This window comes from Desmodus rotundus, chromosome X, assembly GCF_022682495.2.
Source record: "Desmodus rotundus isolate HL8 chromosome X, HLdesRot8A.1, whole genome shotgun sequence".
In the NCBI taxonomy this organism is placed as follows: Eukaryota; Metazoa; Chordata; class Mammalia; order Chiroptera; family Phyllostomidae; genus Desmodus; species Desmodus rotundus.
Genome location: NC_071400.1, coordinates 88,727,110 through 88,743,815, shown reverse-complemented (window position 1 = coordinate 88,743,815; position 16,706 = coordinate 88,727,110). Strand labels below are relative to the sequence as shown.

The 16,706-nt window shown below is 42.2% G+C and overlaps 1 protein-coding gene across 2 annotated transcripts in view; it reads left to right on the top strand.

The window, feature by feature from the left end:
- Window positions 1-7,401: 7,401 nt before the first annotated feature.
- The window catches only part of PHEX (phosphate regulating endopeptidase X-linked), a 169,103-nt gene continuing 159,798 nt past the window's right edge, over window positions 7,402-16,706 (top strand). Inside the window, exons 1-2 of one of the 2 annotated variants that reach the window (XM_024569898.2) lie at window positions 7,402-8,102; window positions 13,480-13,548. In XM_024569898.2, coding sequence (XP_024425666.2) covers window positions 7,985-8,102; window positions 13,480-13,548 — 187 coding nt within the window. In that variant the 5' untranslated portion in view covers window positions 7,402-7,984. Of the gene's footprint in view, window positions 8,103-13,268; window positions 13,350-13,479; window positions 13,549-16,706 lie in introns of those variants that run through there. The other variant, XM_045203239.2, reaches the window with a different exon arrangement.

Genomic DNA, 16,706 nt, shown 5'->3' with positions numbered 1-16,706 from the left:
CTAGGCTGATGTTCTGCAGGTAAGCAAACGTATGGCTGTGCTGATTCTTCAACTATTAAAATAATGCTATGCCTCTTGGAATGTATCTGCTGCCTCGAACCCTCAATGCTTCCCACGGCATTGGCCCTCTCCCGTTTCTTCCCCTTTTCCAACCTCCCCTTCAATCACCTTTTCATCCCCTACCTTTCCCCTCCTTTCTTTTCCATTCCATTCTTTTCCCCTCCCTTCCTCCTTCTGTCCTCCAACAAATCTGCACTGAATACTTCCCAGAGGCATAGACAGCTCCAAATAAGAATAAAAAACACACAATAGGAGGCATCTATGGGTATGTTTGTGGGTGATAAACTATATGCAACATTAAGAAGCACAGCAATAATCATGCCTAACATTTCTTCAGGCACCATTTTAAACATTTAAGGTAGACACTATTGTTATCTTTATTTGTCAGATGACAAAATTGAGACCGTGAGAGATTAAGCACATTTCTCAAGGTCGCATAGAAGTAAGTGGCAGTGAGTGCTAGGAATCCAACCCAGGGAGTTCAGTCATGGATCCCATGCAATTAAGTACTGTCACCACTGTGCCGTAGTGCCTGGCAGCATGGCAATGCACATCGGCCTGAATGTCACCAGCACGAGTTACAGAAGGGAGCTGGAGCTGTCAGGGTTCAGGCAGAAGCCGCTGTAGGTATTTCAAAGAGAGTGTGTTTACTGCAGCGAATTGGCTGCGAAGGTATTAGAAGGATGGAAGGAGCAAAGGGGATGGTGTTACCTAAGGTCAGTAAAGAAGGAAAGCTGCTACTGCTCTTCAGGCTGGAGCCACAAAGAAGGGGAAACTGTTGATCCTGCGTCCTCAGCACACTTCCCTGCGGCGGCTGCTGCTGAGCAGGACCCCAGGAGCCACAGTCTCGTTGCTGCTACTGGAGTCTGTGGTCACTGGCAGCCGTATGCCTCCGCTGCTGTCATCTCTGGCTCTATTCTTGTAGGAGCCCGAGATGCCCTCCAGAGCTACACATAAAAGCAGGAGCAGTGAAGGAAAACCAAAGCAGGCTAATACCTCCCACTGACAGAATGGAGCAGGAGCTCAGCTGGCAAGGTTTGCCCGTGTGACGTTCAGCATGCTGGAAGGTCAGAGTCAGGGCCGAGAACAAAAACATATCCTCCGTGCTCAGTATTGCACAACGAGACGTGGATACAGAGGAGAAAAACTTATTTTATTGAATCTAAGCTATAGCCAATTATAAGATGTACCAGAATACTATGTACCAGTAAGAGAGAAACATCCTGTCAAATTATGCTACGCTGCCAGCCGGTCATTTATAGAGCTGTTAAAGCTTCATAAAAAGTCCCTCTTAAAATTGATGTGATGTAGTAAATGCCTTCCCTCAACATATCTGTAATGTCATGGAACAAATTTCTATAGAGATTATCAGAATAGAATGGCCACCGAAACTAGTCCTACTAGTCCCCTGGTCAGTACCACGCCGTACTGGATGTTAAATATTTACAATGTCATCCTAAATTTCATTATATAAGTTTACTGTTTAGTTTTGTTAGTTCTTCAGTTCACATTGCTACATCACCAAAAGATTCAATGATTTCTTGAAGCCACTGGTTCTCAAAATGTGGTCCTTAGACCAACAGCATTGGCATCATGGGCATGCTTGTTAGAAATGCAAATGTCAAACCATCCTAGACCCACTGAATCAGACCCCAGAGGAATAGAGCCCAGAAATCTGTGTTTTAACCAGCCCCCAGAGGATTCTGATGCCTGACCACTCAAATTTGAGAATCACGTCTCTCTATGCCTCTTGGTTTCATAAATGTCTGAGTGAGCCATCCTTGAGCAAATAGCTGTAATTAAAGGCATAAACTTCTCTAGGTTTGTAGCCTAACTGAGGGGTCAGGTCTGATCAGTTTGAGGATGTATCACGTGAGCACTAGTTGGATGAACACTTAAAACATTTTAAAAAGTATTATGCAGTGGAATGCTTTGGAAAAGGTCTTACAGGTTTTGGAACTGTATTAATCATGTTTTTTATTTTCTACATTTTGTGATTTTTTGACATCTTGGCCTGTGGACCCAGGGAGGGGCTGCCCCTCCCAGAGTTAGCTAATCCATAGAGATAGTAAATGACTTGAAATGCCTTTGAAATGCAAACCAAGCAATCGCAAGTCCATGCTGTCACCCACCTCCTTTCATCAGGCTCCTGCAGGCCAGGTCACTACCCCCCTGCCCTAAATTACCCCAGGGCTGGGTACTGGACAAGTAGAGACCACTCCTATAGACCAGAGCCTATTGAAATTACTCAGACTATCCAACCCTGAACCTGCTCAGCTGCTTACCCTGCCTCACCCATCTCTTCTCCTGAAAACCTCAGTACAGGCTTCTGCCCATACTTGCCCCTCACTCCTGCCATCATCTGATTGGCTCTGGTGCTTCCGCACGTGGCCCTGCGTGGTATGCCCCTTCCTCTTGAAAACTGTGAGTAGTAAACTCTTCTTTCAAAAGCTGTCTCTGTGTCTGTCCTCTTACCATACCTGATGAAAACAAAGTCCAGGGACATTTCAAAACAGGAGTCAAATAGATTTGAGTTCCAACTGGGCTCCATCATTTACCCATCATGTGACCTTGGGACTATTTCTTATCCTCTGCCAGCTTCAGTGTTCTTAGTTGTACAACATGGTAAAAGATTCCTATGTCACAGGACTGCTTGCTATAAGGACTGATGATAATACACATAAAGTTGAGTATACACTGAAGACACAGTAGCTGTGTGGCCAAGGACGTGAGACTATTAAGGAATAATATCCCCCTTTAGGCTTGGCAATGAACAAGTACAATACACAGATCAATAGAATAGCCTCTCAAATGTGTATGTTCTTTGTAATGTTCAAATCAAGAGATATTTTGTGCATTGCTATTTTTTTGTTCCCCAACTGAAAATCTTTTCCCCCCATATTAAATGCTGGCTGCTGTTCCTGCTAAGGAAATGAAACTTGATAATTAGTCTTTTCAACAAGAAAATTAGAGGAAGCATAGTTTATCGCTTTTCCTTGGCTCAAGTGTCATTTTGACATGCTATGCCTACCTTCACTAATTACCTGAGGTAGATCAGCAAATTTATCAAGTAACATGGCAGAGAGAAAAGAGGTTGGAATTGGAAACCCCTCAGGCCTTGAGACAAATACCTGCTATGTGACCTTGGGCAAATCATTTAACAGCTCCAAATTTTAGTTTCCTCATCTGTAAAGGGAGATAAACACTTCGCTAAGAAAGGTATTTAAAAAGATCAGATATAATATGAGTAATGAGCCTCATTAGTGAAAGGCCTGGGACTTCAAGCCTCCCTAGTCTGTAGGACCTGCCAACAAATCAGACTCCCGCCATACCCCCCCAGCTCTGAGTTTTCAGCATTTAGCTTTCTTCTCCCTCTCCTCTCTTCTCTCCCTCCCTCCTCCTTCCAGGGGATGGATGAATACATTTTTCAGGATTTGAATCATTTCCTTCTTTCTCACTGAAATTGTGGCCCACATGGGATTTTACAGCCTGAAACAGAAGAACCCGCACATCCAAATAATGACCAGATGCACTCTTGTCTAGCAGAAAGACTCAGCTTCGGTTGTCATCTCAGCCACTGAAGCTGCACTGAGGTTGCAGGATTTAGTTATCTCCGAATAAATAATCTTACCCGTGAGTCCTACAGGGAGAGATAGAAATGGTCAGGGAACTCCCATCGCTGGGTGGGTCTTGACCTAGAAGCAAGCTGCCCATTCTTGCAGGTCCTCCTTCTGGAAGTCTTCCCAGCAAATCTACCCCTCAGGGCTTTCTATGTCTCTGGATAGTTACTGGCTTTTAGTGTTCTGTAATTAAGTTGCTAAGGGTTTTGCATATTCTCATGACAGCCCAGTTTACTAGTCCAGAGTCTCTGGCACAGCTTCCTCATTTCCCCTTACTGGGCCTTGCATGGGGTGAGGAAACAGAAATATTAAGAAACCTCTATTGATTCATTGTTTGATTCCAGTTAAGGCTCAAGATAGTCCTGGCAGTTCTTCGTTGAAACAGTTGGGTGGGTGCAGGCGAGGTTATTAACAGATTTATATGCATAGTGACTTCAGTTAACTAATTTTCGTAGCTCTTGAAAAATTATAAAATGTTGGACAACTCCCCCTATTTATCCCAGGATAATGACTTTTTACCCCCCAAACACACTAAATAATATGTTGTAGTTTCAGGCAAAAACACATCGACCAATTTCCCTGACACAACAGCTGTTTTTGGAGAACACTGAATGGAATGCTATTGAGAATCAGGTCGAGTATGAATGAATACTTTGTTTTGGTTATGTGCACCACGTACGTGGGGTGAACAGTTAGCATCATCTACTACTCTTTAGTCCAGGGGTCAGTAAACCTTTTTTTAAAAAAATTGTTGAGACTATTATACATGTCCCCCATTTTCCCCACCTTTGCCCCCCTCCACCCAGTTCCCGCCACCTGCCCTGCCATCTCCACATTGTTGTCTGTGTCCATGGGCTATGCATATGTCCTATATGTTCTTGGGCTACTCTCTTCCAGTCCCCTCACCCCCCTCTCGTCTGATATCTGTTAGTCTGTTCCATGTTTCCATGACTCCGGTTTTATTTTGTTTGTCAGTTCATCCTGTTCATTAGATTCCACGTATAAGTGACATCATACGGTATTTCTCTTTCTCTGACTGGCTTGTTTTGCTTAGTGTAGTAATCTCCAGGTCCAACCATGCTGTTGCAAAGGGTAAGACTTCCTCCTTTTTCACAGCTGCATGGTATTCCATTGTGTAAATGTACCACAGCATCTTTATCCACTCATCTGCTGGTGGGCACTTAGGTTGTTTCCAGATCTTGGGTACTTTAATAACACTGCAATAAACATAGGGGTGCATATGTTGTTTCTCATTCATGTTTCGGGATTCTTAGGGTATAACCCCAGCAGTGGAATTGCTGGGTCAAAAGGCACTTCCATCTGTAGTTTTCTGAGGAAATTCCATACTGTTTTCCACAGGGGCTGCACCACCAGTCTGCATTCCCACCAACAGTGCACTAGGGTTCCCTTTTCCCCACATCCTCGCCAGCACTTGTTCATTGATTTGTTTATGATGGCCATTCTGACAGGTGTGAGGTGATATCACTTTGTGGTTTTAATTTGCATCTCTCTGATGATTCATGACATCAAACATCTTTTCATATGTGTATTGGCCATTTGTATGCCCTCTTTGGAGAAGTGTGCATTCAGGTCCTTTGCCCATTTCGTAATTGGGTTGTTTGCCTTCCTGGTGTTGAGTTGTATAAGTTCTTTATATATTTTGGAAATTAACCCTTTATCAGATGTATCACTGGCAAATATGTTCTCCCATTCAGTGGGTTCCCTTTTCATTTTGTTGATGGTTTCTTCTGTGGTGCAGAGCGGTAAACCTTTTTGTAAAGGGCCAGAGAGTAAATATTCTAAGCTTCACAGAACATATTGTGTGTGTTGCAAAACAACTCAACTCTGACCTTGTAGCATGAAAGCAGTGATAAACAACATGTAAACAAATGCGCATGACTTTGTTCCAATATAACTTTATTTACAAAAACAGGCAGTGGGCCAAGTTTGGCCCATGTGCCATGGTGCGCAGACCCTTGTTTTCATCTTTTATGAGAATGCATTATTTCTGTGTTTTGGACTTTCTATTTTTCCCTGAGAGGATTTTTTTTTCGGTGCTACAACTTTATTTATTTTTTAAAAGATTGTATTTATTTTTAGAGAGGGAGGGAGAAAAAGAGGGAGAGAAACATCCATCCTCTGCACCAGTTTTCCATTTTCTGGGTCCTTGGGCCTCAGTGTTCTCGTTTGTAAACCAGAGATAAAAATACCCTTGTTATCAAGTATATGGGTTTGCCCTGAGGTTAGCATGGGATATGAAAGTGCTATGCCCATGTGACCTATCATTATCATTTGAGCATTTAGAAGGAATCAGGAGGCTGAAACGCCCCCAGCCAAAAGCATCTGAGGTTCCTGAAGCTGCTGTTCAAGAACAAATAGCTAGGACTAACTTGGATGATTTTCATTGCTCTTATTTCTCCCTTTGCTATTATGGGCGAGGAATTGTAGATGCTGGACCTGCAGCACTGAACTTGATGGACGTGATCCTCAACCTCGTGGAACTCACAGTCTAAGAAGTGTTATGGAGTCAAGCCCCAAAACTCTTGAGAGAACAATCTAGGAGACTAAGGCCTGCTAGGGTATGTTATAGAATAACAAAAAAAGGTATCAACAGCCATGAGCACATAATATCTATACATGCTATGATATCCTAATTTAGACAAGGGTTATGCTCTTCTGACTTTGAGGCAACACGAACTGAGCAGAAAGTAAGAAGGTAGGATGAGTTATAAAATAAGTTTGAGAGAATTCTCCCAAAATCTTGGGAGAATCCTATGCTAAGGGTCTAAAGCCTGACCGGGATCAGCCAGATAAGACCATGAACACGGGGCCACATTATTCCCGGCTCATCAGTCTCTACTGAGCTCTGATGTGACCTCCAGGCCCATAGGCACAAGTTTTGTATGAGAAAAATGTTCCACTGCTTTTTAAATGTAGCTGAATTCTCCACTGCCCAGTCCCACTTTCTTTGGATCTCCAGTAAAACAAGAACAGGTGAGTACTAAGTGTGTTGTGAATTCATGATGTCTATATACAGGGGTGGGAAAAGTAGCTTAATAATAATAATAATAAACAGTAAATAATTAATAAATAACAAGAATAAATTGTTTCTTGTATACTCACAACTGTAAACCCACTTGTACCCATCTCTGTAATAAGATTATAAAATATATATCATCTCAAAAGCATTGGAATATTGGTTGCCCTTTCCCAGGAAGAAGGCAGATTTTTATAACTTAAAACTTTAGCTTAATAAAAGAAATCAAAGATCCAGCCATTAGTCAGTCTTTCCAATGAAACCAATTGCCTTTGAATTCATCCTGGGGAATCTGCCGAAATGGGTGCTTTATGTAAACACAACAACGTAGTAACCAGTGGCTGCCTCCATGGGACTAGAGGACAAAATACGTGGGGGACACTTTTCATCAATGCACGCAGGGCACAAAAATCTCTTACTGTATTTTTCTTGGTTGCTAATATGCTTAATTTGAAAACTTGCCTGTCTTTTGTACAATTCTTAGCACTGCAGACAGGTCGTGCTTTTTTCCTTCCTCCTTAAAATAAAAACTTCCAGTCCAAACCATCAGCCTCTGTAGGTTGTCTTAATTGCTACTTTGCACTGCACTGGACTATGACTCTGATTTTTGGCACATGCTGTCATACACAAAGTTCCTAAAATAAAATGCTCCAGGATATCCCAGGAACTCTTAGAAGGCTTTAAAAGGAACTTGCTCACTGAAAGAATATCTTTGATGAAGACAATTCAGGCGAGCAGAATGATTATTGCAAAAAGAATTACGTGATTCCCTGCGATCTTGAAGTGGGTCCGGAGAATCCTTGCCACCTAACTTATCATGGTCAGGGGGCATTTGACAAGAATCCAGTTTTGATAAAGACAATTGTTTTTTCCTCCCCAAGTGGCTATACATTTAAATAGCTAAAACATCTGTTCAGCAACACAGTAAAACATGTACACCCGGAACGCCTGAGAGAAGAGCCTGCCAAACAATCGTTTGAGAGGGACTTTGCTGGGGGGAGCACACCAAGATAAAGCAACCAGTGTTTGTTTTGTCTGGTCAGGGGAAAAGCCAAGGCAACCAATATTTTGGGTTTCTTTTACTTCATCTGTGAAGAACTCTTTGAGAAGGGGTGGCGAGGGGATATTTCCTGATGGGACTTTTTAAAGCTGCCCATTAGTAGGAGAGCAAGAGTACTTTGGATGTCAACACCTAACAGACTCTTGGGACCAGCCAACAAACCACAAACGGTGACTCTTTTCTGGCGTGGCCTCCACATCCTTCCCGATGGAAGCAGAAACGGGGAGCAGCATGGACACTGGGAAAGTGGCCAACAGAGGCACTCGAATTGCCCTGGTGGTGTTCATCGGTAGCACCCTGGTGCTGGGCACCGTCCTCTTTCTAGGTAAGTGGGACGCTGGAAGCCAGGGAACTGGGCAAGTGCACTGAAATCTCTTTGTGCTTCATTCTGTCAGACCTTGTCAGGATGCAGGTGGAGGGCTGTTTGCTTGTGTTGGAGGGGGTGCATCCTTAGTTTCTATTAAACATGCAAATAGAGGAAGCCTTTTCTTTAGAAGGCTAAATAAATAAATACACGCAAGTACGCAGTGTGTAGTGTAGAATGTGAAGTGGGTATAAACTGGCTTCGAGTGGTGGGAGGATTCGGTTGCACCGGGCAAACATTCTTTTTATGCATTACATTTAGCAAAATGAGTGTTTATGAATTCATAGTCTGATACTTTCATTTATTTTGTGAGGAAAGACTTGCACTGTGATCAAAACCGTGCTGGAATTTCTTTCCATTTGATTTTTGCCCATTTTGCCTGGATGAATCATGAAATTTAACTCACAAAATACAAATTCATTTTTTAAATGCAACTTTAATGATATTCTTCAATTCCTTTCTAATCCGGTGACTCTAGTGGGATAAAATTTTAACTTGACCTTTCCATTAGATTTAGAAATTGATATGAAGGAAAACAGAAGTTTTCTTCCAAGAGTTGAAAGGATAGCGATTCAATTATTTTAATAACTCTTGGTGAGAATAAGGTACCCGGGGGAGAATACATGATGATGAAAACATTTTCCATGAAAAAGAATGAGATACCTTGGAAATATTGTAGGCGTTTTGAACCCTTGACTATCAGCTTTTGTATTTTTCTCTTATGGCCTGTACAATTTCATTACTTTGAAAGTTGCGTGGGACCAAGCGTTATACTTAGGAGATTCTAGGTGCAGTTTGAAATGGAGCATGCCTGGAAACATTCCTTGGCATATACAGGATGCAGGAGACCATGTTTATCTTGGCAGGGGAGAACCAGTAATTAAACTTTAAAAGAGTTAGGGTTGTGTGGTTGACAACTCTGCTAAAACGAGCAAACCATCTTTCCATGTTCTCTGTGGCTGAAAATTTCAGGGAATTAGATGGGTTGATAGCTTTCTGGTACAGTTAAACCTCCTACTCCTGCAACCAAATTCATGGCTCTTGTAAACTCTTGTGAGATTTCTTGGCACCTGGGGTTTAGGCAAGTGTTCTATCTGAAAATTCAAACCTGGAGGAAAAATGATAAGGGCATGCCAAGGCACTATATACCATGTGGGACGTGACTGCAAAGTTACACTATTTGTATTTTGAAAACACTCCCAACTGAAAAATCCAAATGATGACTGTTTATGTTACAGTATGTACTCTTTTTTAATGATGTTACTGCTGCTTGAACTGTTTTGGAATTCCATTGCTATGATTACATTCTGAGGCTGTAGCATATTAGTTGGAATATTCTTGATGGCAGCAAATCTTTGTTCTTTGAGAGAATATGATTCTTTGGGATTACCTCTAAAGTTTTTAGAGCACAGGAAAATTCACCAAGCCAGTCAATGCTTTTATGGGTAAGGAGGTCTGCATATAATAGGGAAAAAATGACTTTCCGGTGTGCCCAGTAACCTGGCTCTCACCGTGAATCTTTAAGAGGAGCTCTAATGAGTTTAGGTGTGACCATTATATACCTTTGCTATTCAAAGTGTGGTCCGTGGACCAGCAGCATCGGCATCACTGGCAAGCCTGCTCATCACCCACCTCAGCCCTACTGATTCAGAATCTGCATTTTCACCAAATTAAAGTTGGAGAAGCATTACTTCAGGTGACCTTCAGAGACACTTGCTTTGCTGTAAAATATATTTACACTCTCAAATTAAAAATAAATGATAATTTTGTAAAACGTCTGTCCACTATTTCAGACTCCTTCTGCTCCCCCACCCTTTTCATTACCTAGTTCCGCAGGCTCTGCCCTCCACCTCCCCCCTGCACCCAGCAAAGTCCTTGTCTGAAAACCTCCTGGGACCTGTCAGGCGATGCTCTTTATGGCAATATTCTAGTTAAGGTCCTCTTCTCTTCAAGGTGCTTCTGGGCTGACTTTGTGGTGTATTCTTCTGCGCAATTTGTAGCATTTCTCTTTCCCTCTTTGCGTTTTAGGCTCTGGGGTAATCTCTTTTCTGAACCTTAGTCCTTCTACAGTAAGAGGGATTGCCACGGGCCTTGGGGTGGTCTCAGAGAACTAGGAGTTAAGATGTCAAGTGTAACAATATGCCTATGGACTAGATTGTCTTGAAGTCTCCTTTCTCCTCCTCCCTCTTCCTCCACCCCTCCTCCCCAGGATCTGTTTCTCAAATGCAACGACTGGCAAAATTTTCTTCTTAAAGGGCTAGATAGTAAATATTTTTTGGCTTTCTGGGCCATACTGTCTCTGTTGCAGCTACTCGACTCCGCTGTAGCACAAAAACAGCCATTGGTGATATGTGTACAAAGGGCACGGCTGTGTTCTGGTACAGTTTCATTTCTGGACATTGAAATTTGAAGTTCAGATCATTTTCACATGTCCCCAAATATTATTCTACTTTAATTGATTTTGTAACAATCATTAAAAATGTTAAGAACCATTTTTAGCTTGTGGGCCATACAGAAACAGGCAGTGGACTGGCTGGGCCCCCAGGCCATGTTTGCTGACCCCACTTATGGCCACTCTCATGCTCTCCATCTCTGGATAACTCTACTGCACTCTGAGGTCATTTCTGCTCGTTGTAGAGAAATCTAAAATGAGAAACCAAACTGCTCTTTAAGTTTTCTAAAAGCCCCTAATCAGTAAAAACTAACATTTTCATTTCCTGTATGAAAAATATTTCCTTTGTTGTCTCTATTTCATTCACATACACCTTCACATTATCTGGGCTTGTTGACCCTTATTTATTTGCAGGATCTTAGGATAATCCCCCCGCCACCCCACATGCATATAATGCTCTTCCTTAGGGGTTGGGTCTGTTTCCATCTTAATTATTTAATTTAAATCTTTTTTTAAAAAGATTTTATTTATTTTTAGAGACAGGGAAAAGGAGGGAGAAAAACATCAATGTGCGACATTGATCAGTTGCCTCTTGCACTCTCCCATCTGGGGACCTGGCCCACAACCCAGGCAGGCGCCCTGACTGGGAATCGAACCAGCAACCTTTTGGTCCTCAGGCTGGTGCTCAATCCACTGAGCCACACCAGCCAGGCTAAACCTTTCTTTTACTCATTATCACATAAAGATATTTGAGTTTAGTTCTGCTTCCTTAGAGGTTTGGGGTCAAGAATTATTTTCCACTAAAGGACTAAATCTTTAAATTTTTTATTGAGATATAATTGACATATAATATTAGTTTCAGGTGCACAACATAATGATTCGTTATTTGTATATATTGCAAGAACAATTACAATAAGTCTACTGCGATCCATCACTATACATAGTTACATAGTTTTTCCTTGTGATGAGAACTTTTAAGATCTACTCTATCAACTTTCACATATGCAATACAGTCACCGTGCTGTACATGACATTCTCATGACCGATTTACTTCATAACTGGAAGTTTATACCTTGAAAGAAGCAAGTCTTCAAATTAAATATTTCATTATCTTTTTTCTAAAATTAAACAAGGGTGGTATCAAGAAACTATTGTCCAGAATCATAAAATTATTATTTAAAATAAAGTGTATTTCTCCATTATAAAAAAAATAACACATGCTCATTAAAGAACATTTGGTAAACATATGGAAGTAGACTGAACGGAGAATTTCCTCCATGGTTCCACCACTCAGGCACACTGAAATATTCAGTACTAAGCTTTACACACTGCACAGATATATTTTTACCTAACTTTTTCTTGGCCTTTTAAAGAAATCAAAACACAACTTTATGCTATGATACTATTTCTTAAAAGCAGGCCTGAGATTTTCCATAGGCAGTTTTTGAATCTATAATGTAACACAAGTAAAAGGCTCTTTGGAGGATGGCAGCAGAGGTAAGAATAAAGAAAAAGCCGGTTCTTCTTAGAATGTGGGTTAATAAATAATACAAATTGCCACCCTGGCAAGTGATGTACAGGTGTTCCATCTCTAGCAGAAATGTAGGTACCGCCATGCTTTCTGATCCTGCTTCTCAGTTGAGGATGCCAGGAAAGGCCTTGGCTCCCCGTTCTCCCCACCCCCACCATCCATCTCCCCACAGCCCCATCTCCAAATGATTCCTCGTTTCTGCCCACAGAGTACAGTGAGGATGGTTTCTCCACAACTTCCTTGACTACCAAAAATATTTTTGAAATCTAAACTCACATTTGCTAATGCCCAGGTGCTACCTGGAGGTTACAAATGGGGCACCGTTCTGTACTCCTGCAGAAATCCATTTAGATAATGTTGCACCAGATGGGGGAAATTAAGCTATTGGTGAAAAGCTGCTTCCATCTTGCTGGGTTTTGTTCTGTTTTGTCTTGGTGGAAGCAGTTGGAAGCTTGGTCCATGGAGCTGCATCTGTCTGGTAGCCACGCTGGGTCTGGAGGGAGGAGGGTGTGTGGGGTATGGGGCAGGCAGATAATGACTCTCTTGCTAGATGATTGAATTATATACAATATACAGGGTCCAGCCCAAATAATGCCTCTTTTTATTACAAAATCATAAGCATATAATTCCACAACATAATGGTATCACACTCAAGCACACCATATGATATTTTAGGTGAAATGTTCAAATTAAAACTATAAATCATTGCACCTATGTTATTCCCCTACCAACAACACTCAAGCAGGTGTTACTTCTGCCAGACCCAGTATGTTACCTACTGCCCCTTCTGGGCCTTATCCATGTGGATGGTTTAGAGAAGATCCAGAACTTTAAATGCCACATGTCAGCTTTCTCCTATCCCTCAGTATTTGCTCCACATGACATAAGTTTCAATTTTCCCATCACTAAAACAAGAATGTAGTTGTAAACAAAAAGTAAAATTATGAGGCTTAAATCACATATAATAGGAAATGTAAGAGACTAGAGATTTTCTAGCCCACTGGTTCTCAAATGTAGGCCTGGAGGGCTTGTTAAAATGCAGATGGATGGACCCCATCCCAGCGTTTCTGATTCAGGTCTGCAGGGCTCGGTAATTTGCATTTCTAACAAGCTCCCAGGTGATGCTGTTACCATTGCCCAGGGAAGCACTGGTCCCATTGTGCCCACTCATCTTACGTTCTAGAGAACTGAGTTTCAGAGCAACCAAGAGTCTCACCCAGGTTACATAGCTAGTGACCAGAGTCTGGTTCCGTGCTATTGAGCCCACTGGGTTTCTGAATTCTGGGTCAGTAATTAGAATGAACTAATGTCAAATGTCTTGCATATGTGCCTGATGGTGTGTTACCTGATGGTGGGTTACCTGATGGTGGTCTGCTTCAAGCCAGTCATTTCTTTATTTTGGTCTGTTTTTTCAGTGAGTCAAGGTTTCTTAAGTCTCCAAGCTAAACAGGAGTACTGCCTGAAGCCAGAATGCATCGAAGCTGGTAAGTCAGTTTTCCATCCTGTGTCAAGTTATAATTATGGTACCTTGGGGAATGGAAGAGAAAACAGGTGGTATTTTTAGTATTCTGTTTGCTTGAGGTTTACCAAGTACGAAATGCAATTTTGATGAAATTTTAAGTTTACTTTCAAGTCTTGGTGTGAAGTCGTGGAGCGCAGGTTTCCTGTTTTCTTTTTCCTTGCAAAAAACAACTCTGCAGTATTCCAAGTCATTACAGGCAGACCTCAGAGATATTGCAGTTTCAGTTACAGACTGCTGCAATAGAGCGAGTATTGCAAGAAGTGAGTAGTAATCTTTTTCCTGGTGAAGGGTCTTGCCTTCAGTTTATAAAAAAAAAAAATGCAACATCTGTGAAGAGCAATAAAACAAAGTACAATAAAAACACTTCAAATCTATATAATGTTATTAATCATTGTCACCCCAATAAATTTAATGAAAAGAAAGAAACCTCCCTCCTAAGACCCCAACGTATTGCTGTATAAGGAAATCAGGAAGGGACTTGGAAGGCTGAATGGCCTCCCTTAAGGCCCAAAGACAGAGAACATTGATCTTCCAATGGCCTCAACTGCATATAGATTCTTATTTATCTTAAGCAGTCTTTCTGAATCAACTGGCTAGTAGGTCTGAACTGTTTGCATCTAAGCACAGACCCTCTGTAAATTCATGATTCCACTGTAATCTGGGATCCCTTTAGGCCTTCTAATCCATGTTACAGATCAAATTTTTCTTGAGGTGATCAGGCCATATAGCAGTGGGTTTGCTAAAGTGAAGCTGAGTGCTTGAAGTTGTCTCAATTTTGTCATAGCTATTAGATTTCTTCCATTAGCCAGTGTTAGGGCCTAGATTTGCAGGACCCAGATTCCAGCCCCTACCCCCATTCTTCAGGTGGACAGGGACACTAGTGTGTTTCCCAAAGAGAAAGCCATAGGATAAGTTAAGCCCATGACCCTTTAACTTTCCCATTGGCCTTAAAGAGATTAATGAATTAATTCACCAAATATTTATTGCACTCCAGGCACGGAGTTAGGTTTTGGGGATGTAGGCATACCTCACTTTATTGATCTTCAATTTATTGTGCCTCACAGATGTTGCTTTTTTTTTTTTTTTTTTACAAATCGAAGGTAAGACCCTCCACCAGCAAAAAGATTATGACTCCCTTTATTGTGCCACTCACTTTATTGTGGCGGTCCAGCACCCAACCTGCCTGTCTCTGAGGTCTGCCTGTATGGCAGTGAAGCAGAATGACCAGGTAAGGGAAGAAAGACAATTACCAAACACACAATGCAATCAATACACAAGGAAAATATCAGCTGGTGATACATGTTATGCAGAAAATCAAAATATCATAATAGAATCACGTGATAGCAAGTGATGGGATGACTAGATTGGATCTCTCTTCGGAGAGCTAGACTCTTCGAGAGTCTTTCTGCATGGAGAAGAGACTATAGGGAGTACCAATGGACGAAGTTGCTGGGTCAGGGGGTTATTTTGGTGAGCCAGGTGAGAGGTGGTGCTGTCTTGAATTCAAGAGATGGAAAGGGAGACTAGAGGGCGTAGGAGATGGGGGGTCGCTGACAGATTATACGCGGGCTGTGAGAAGATGCAGAGCACCATGATGCTTAGATTTTTGGTGGTGGTTGGGTGGTGGCATTTATTGAGATGGGAGAGATCTAGGAGGAAGAGCTTTTAAACTGAGGCCTTATGCAAAGGTAATGGGTTACATGATTGTTACTAGAGTTCTTTTTTTTGTTCCATTCTTACCAATATATTAATATATATTTTTAACCAGGCAATATGTTAAGTGACTTACATGTGCCATCTTATAAAATCTACATAAGAACCCCATGAAGTCAGTGCTATCACCAGGCTCAATTACAAATGAGAAAATGTAGGCTTGTAGAAGCTAACTAACTTTCCCAGGGTCACATCCTGAGTTAGCAGCAGCGCTGGATTTCACGCTCATGTCTAGTTCCTCTGCATTTGTCCCTTAGTGCCCCAAGTCCATGCCAGATACCTCTCTTTGATCCTTGTCCTGTCTTGCTCTTTTTATCATAATACTAGATCTACTAGAGTCTAGTGACTAGGCAACCATTTCAGCTTCTTGATCTTGTCCCTGAAGGGCAAGAAAGATATAATTCCCAGGCCCTTTCCTGTTCCCAGCTTGAGCTGACCTAGGGTTTTCTCCAGAGGAGAGAGAATGATTTAGAATAGGGTGGGGCACCAGGTGGGACTATCAGAGGCCAGGTTTTAGACTTTGTCACCTTGTGCTTTTGCTGTGGTAGGGTTTTTGCAGATGTGTGAAAATAAAATTGTTGAACACACACATTTTCAATCTGAGTTCAGTCAATCTTTCGTACAGAGGGCCACTTATTTCATGAATTTTGTCTTTTTATAATGAATCATAATAAGGCAAGAGTAAAACAATATTTCACATATTGCCAGGTAGTGCGTTTTGCCTTGCTGTCTTGTTTTTAATTTTCACATTGGAGAATGGCTTTCTAATATTGAAAAAAATATTTTTGCTGTTCCTATAGTGAAAGACTCACCAAAGATATAGTCCTCTTTAGTGTAACGCGAGCTCCACTATGCACAGGGCTCTGCAAAACGGCTGCGGACTGCACATCACACAATTTGTGGTGAAAAGGTCTGGAACAATGCTGTGTGCGTGCGCGAGCACCTTGTGTGTCCATGCCTTGTGCGTGCCTGAGTGCGTTTGTACGTGGGCTTCTTGTGCATGCCAGCGTGTCTGCACTCCCACTCTGTGCATGGGTGCCTTGTGTGTGTGTGCCTTGTGTGTACGTGCTTTGTGTGTGCGTGGCCACTGCGTGCCTGTGGGCGTGCATGGGGGCCTTGTGTGTGCTTGTATGCCTGCCTATGTGCTGTGCGCATGCGTGGGTGTCTTGTACGTGCGTGTCTTGTGCATGTGTGCCTTGTGCGTGCCTTGTGTGTGCGTGCCTTGTGCGTACGTGCCTTGTGTGAGCATGGCCACTGTGTGCATGTGGGCGTGCATGGGGGCCTTGTGCGTGCCTGTATGCCTGCCTATGTGCCATGCTCATGCGTGGGTGTCTTGTGCGTCTGTGCCTTGTGTGAGCGTGGCCACGGAGTGCGAGCGTGCGTGCGTGCATGGGGGCCTTGTGCGTG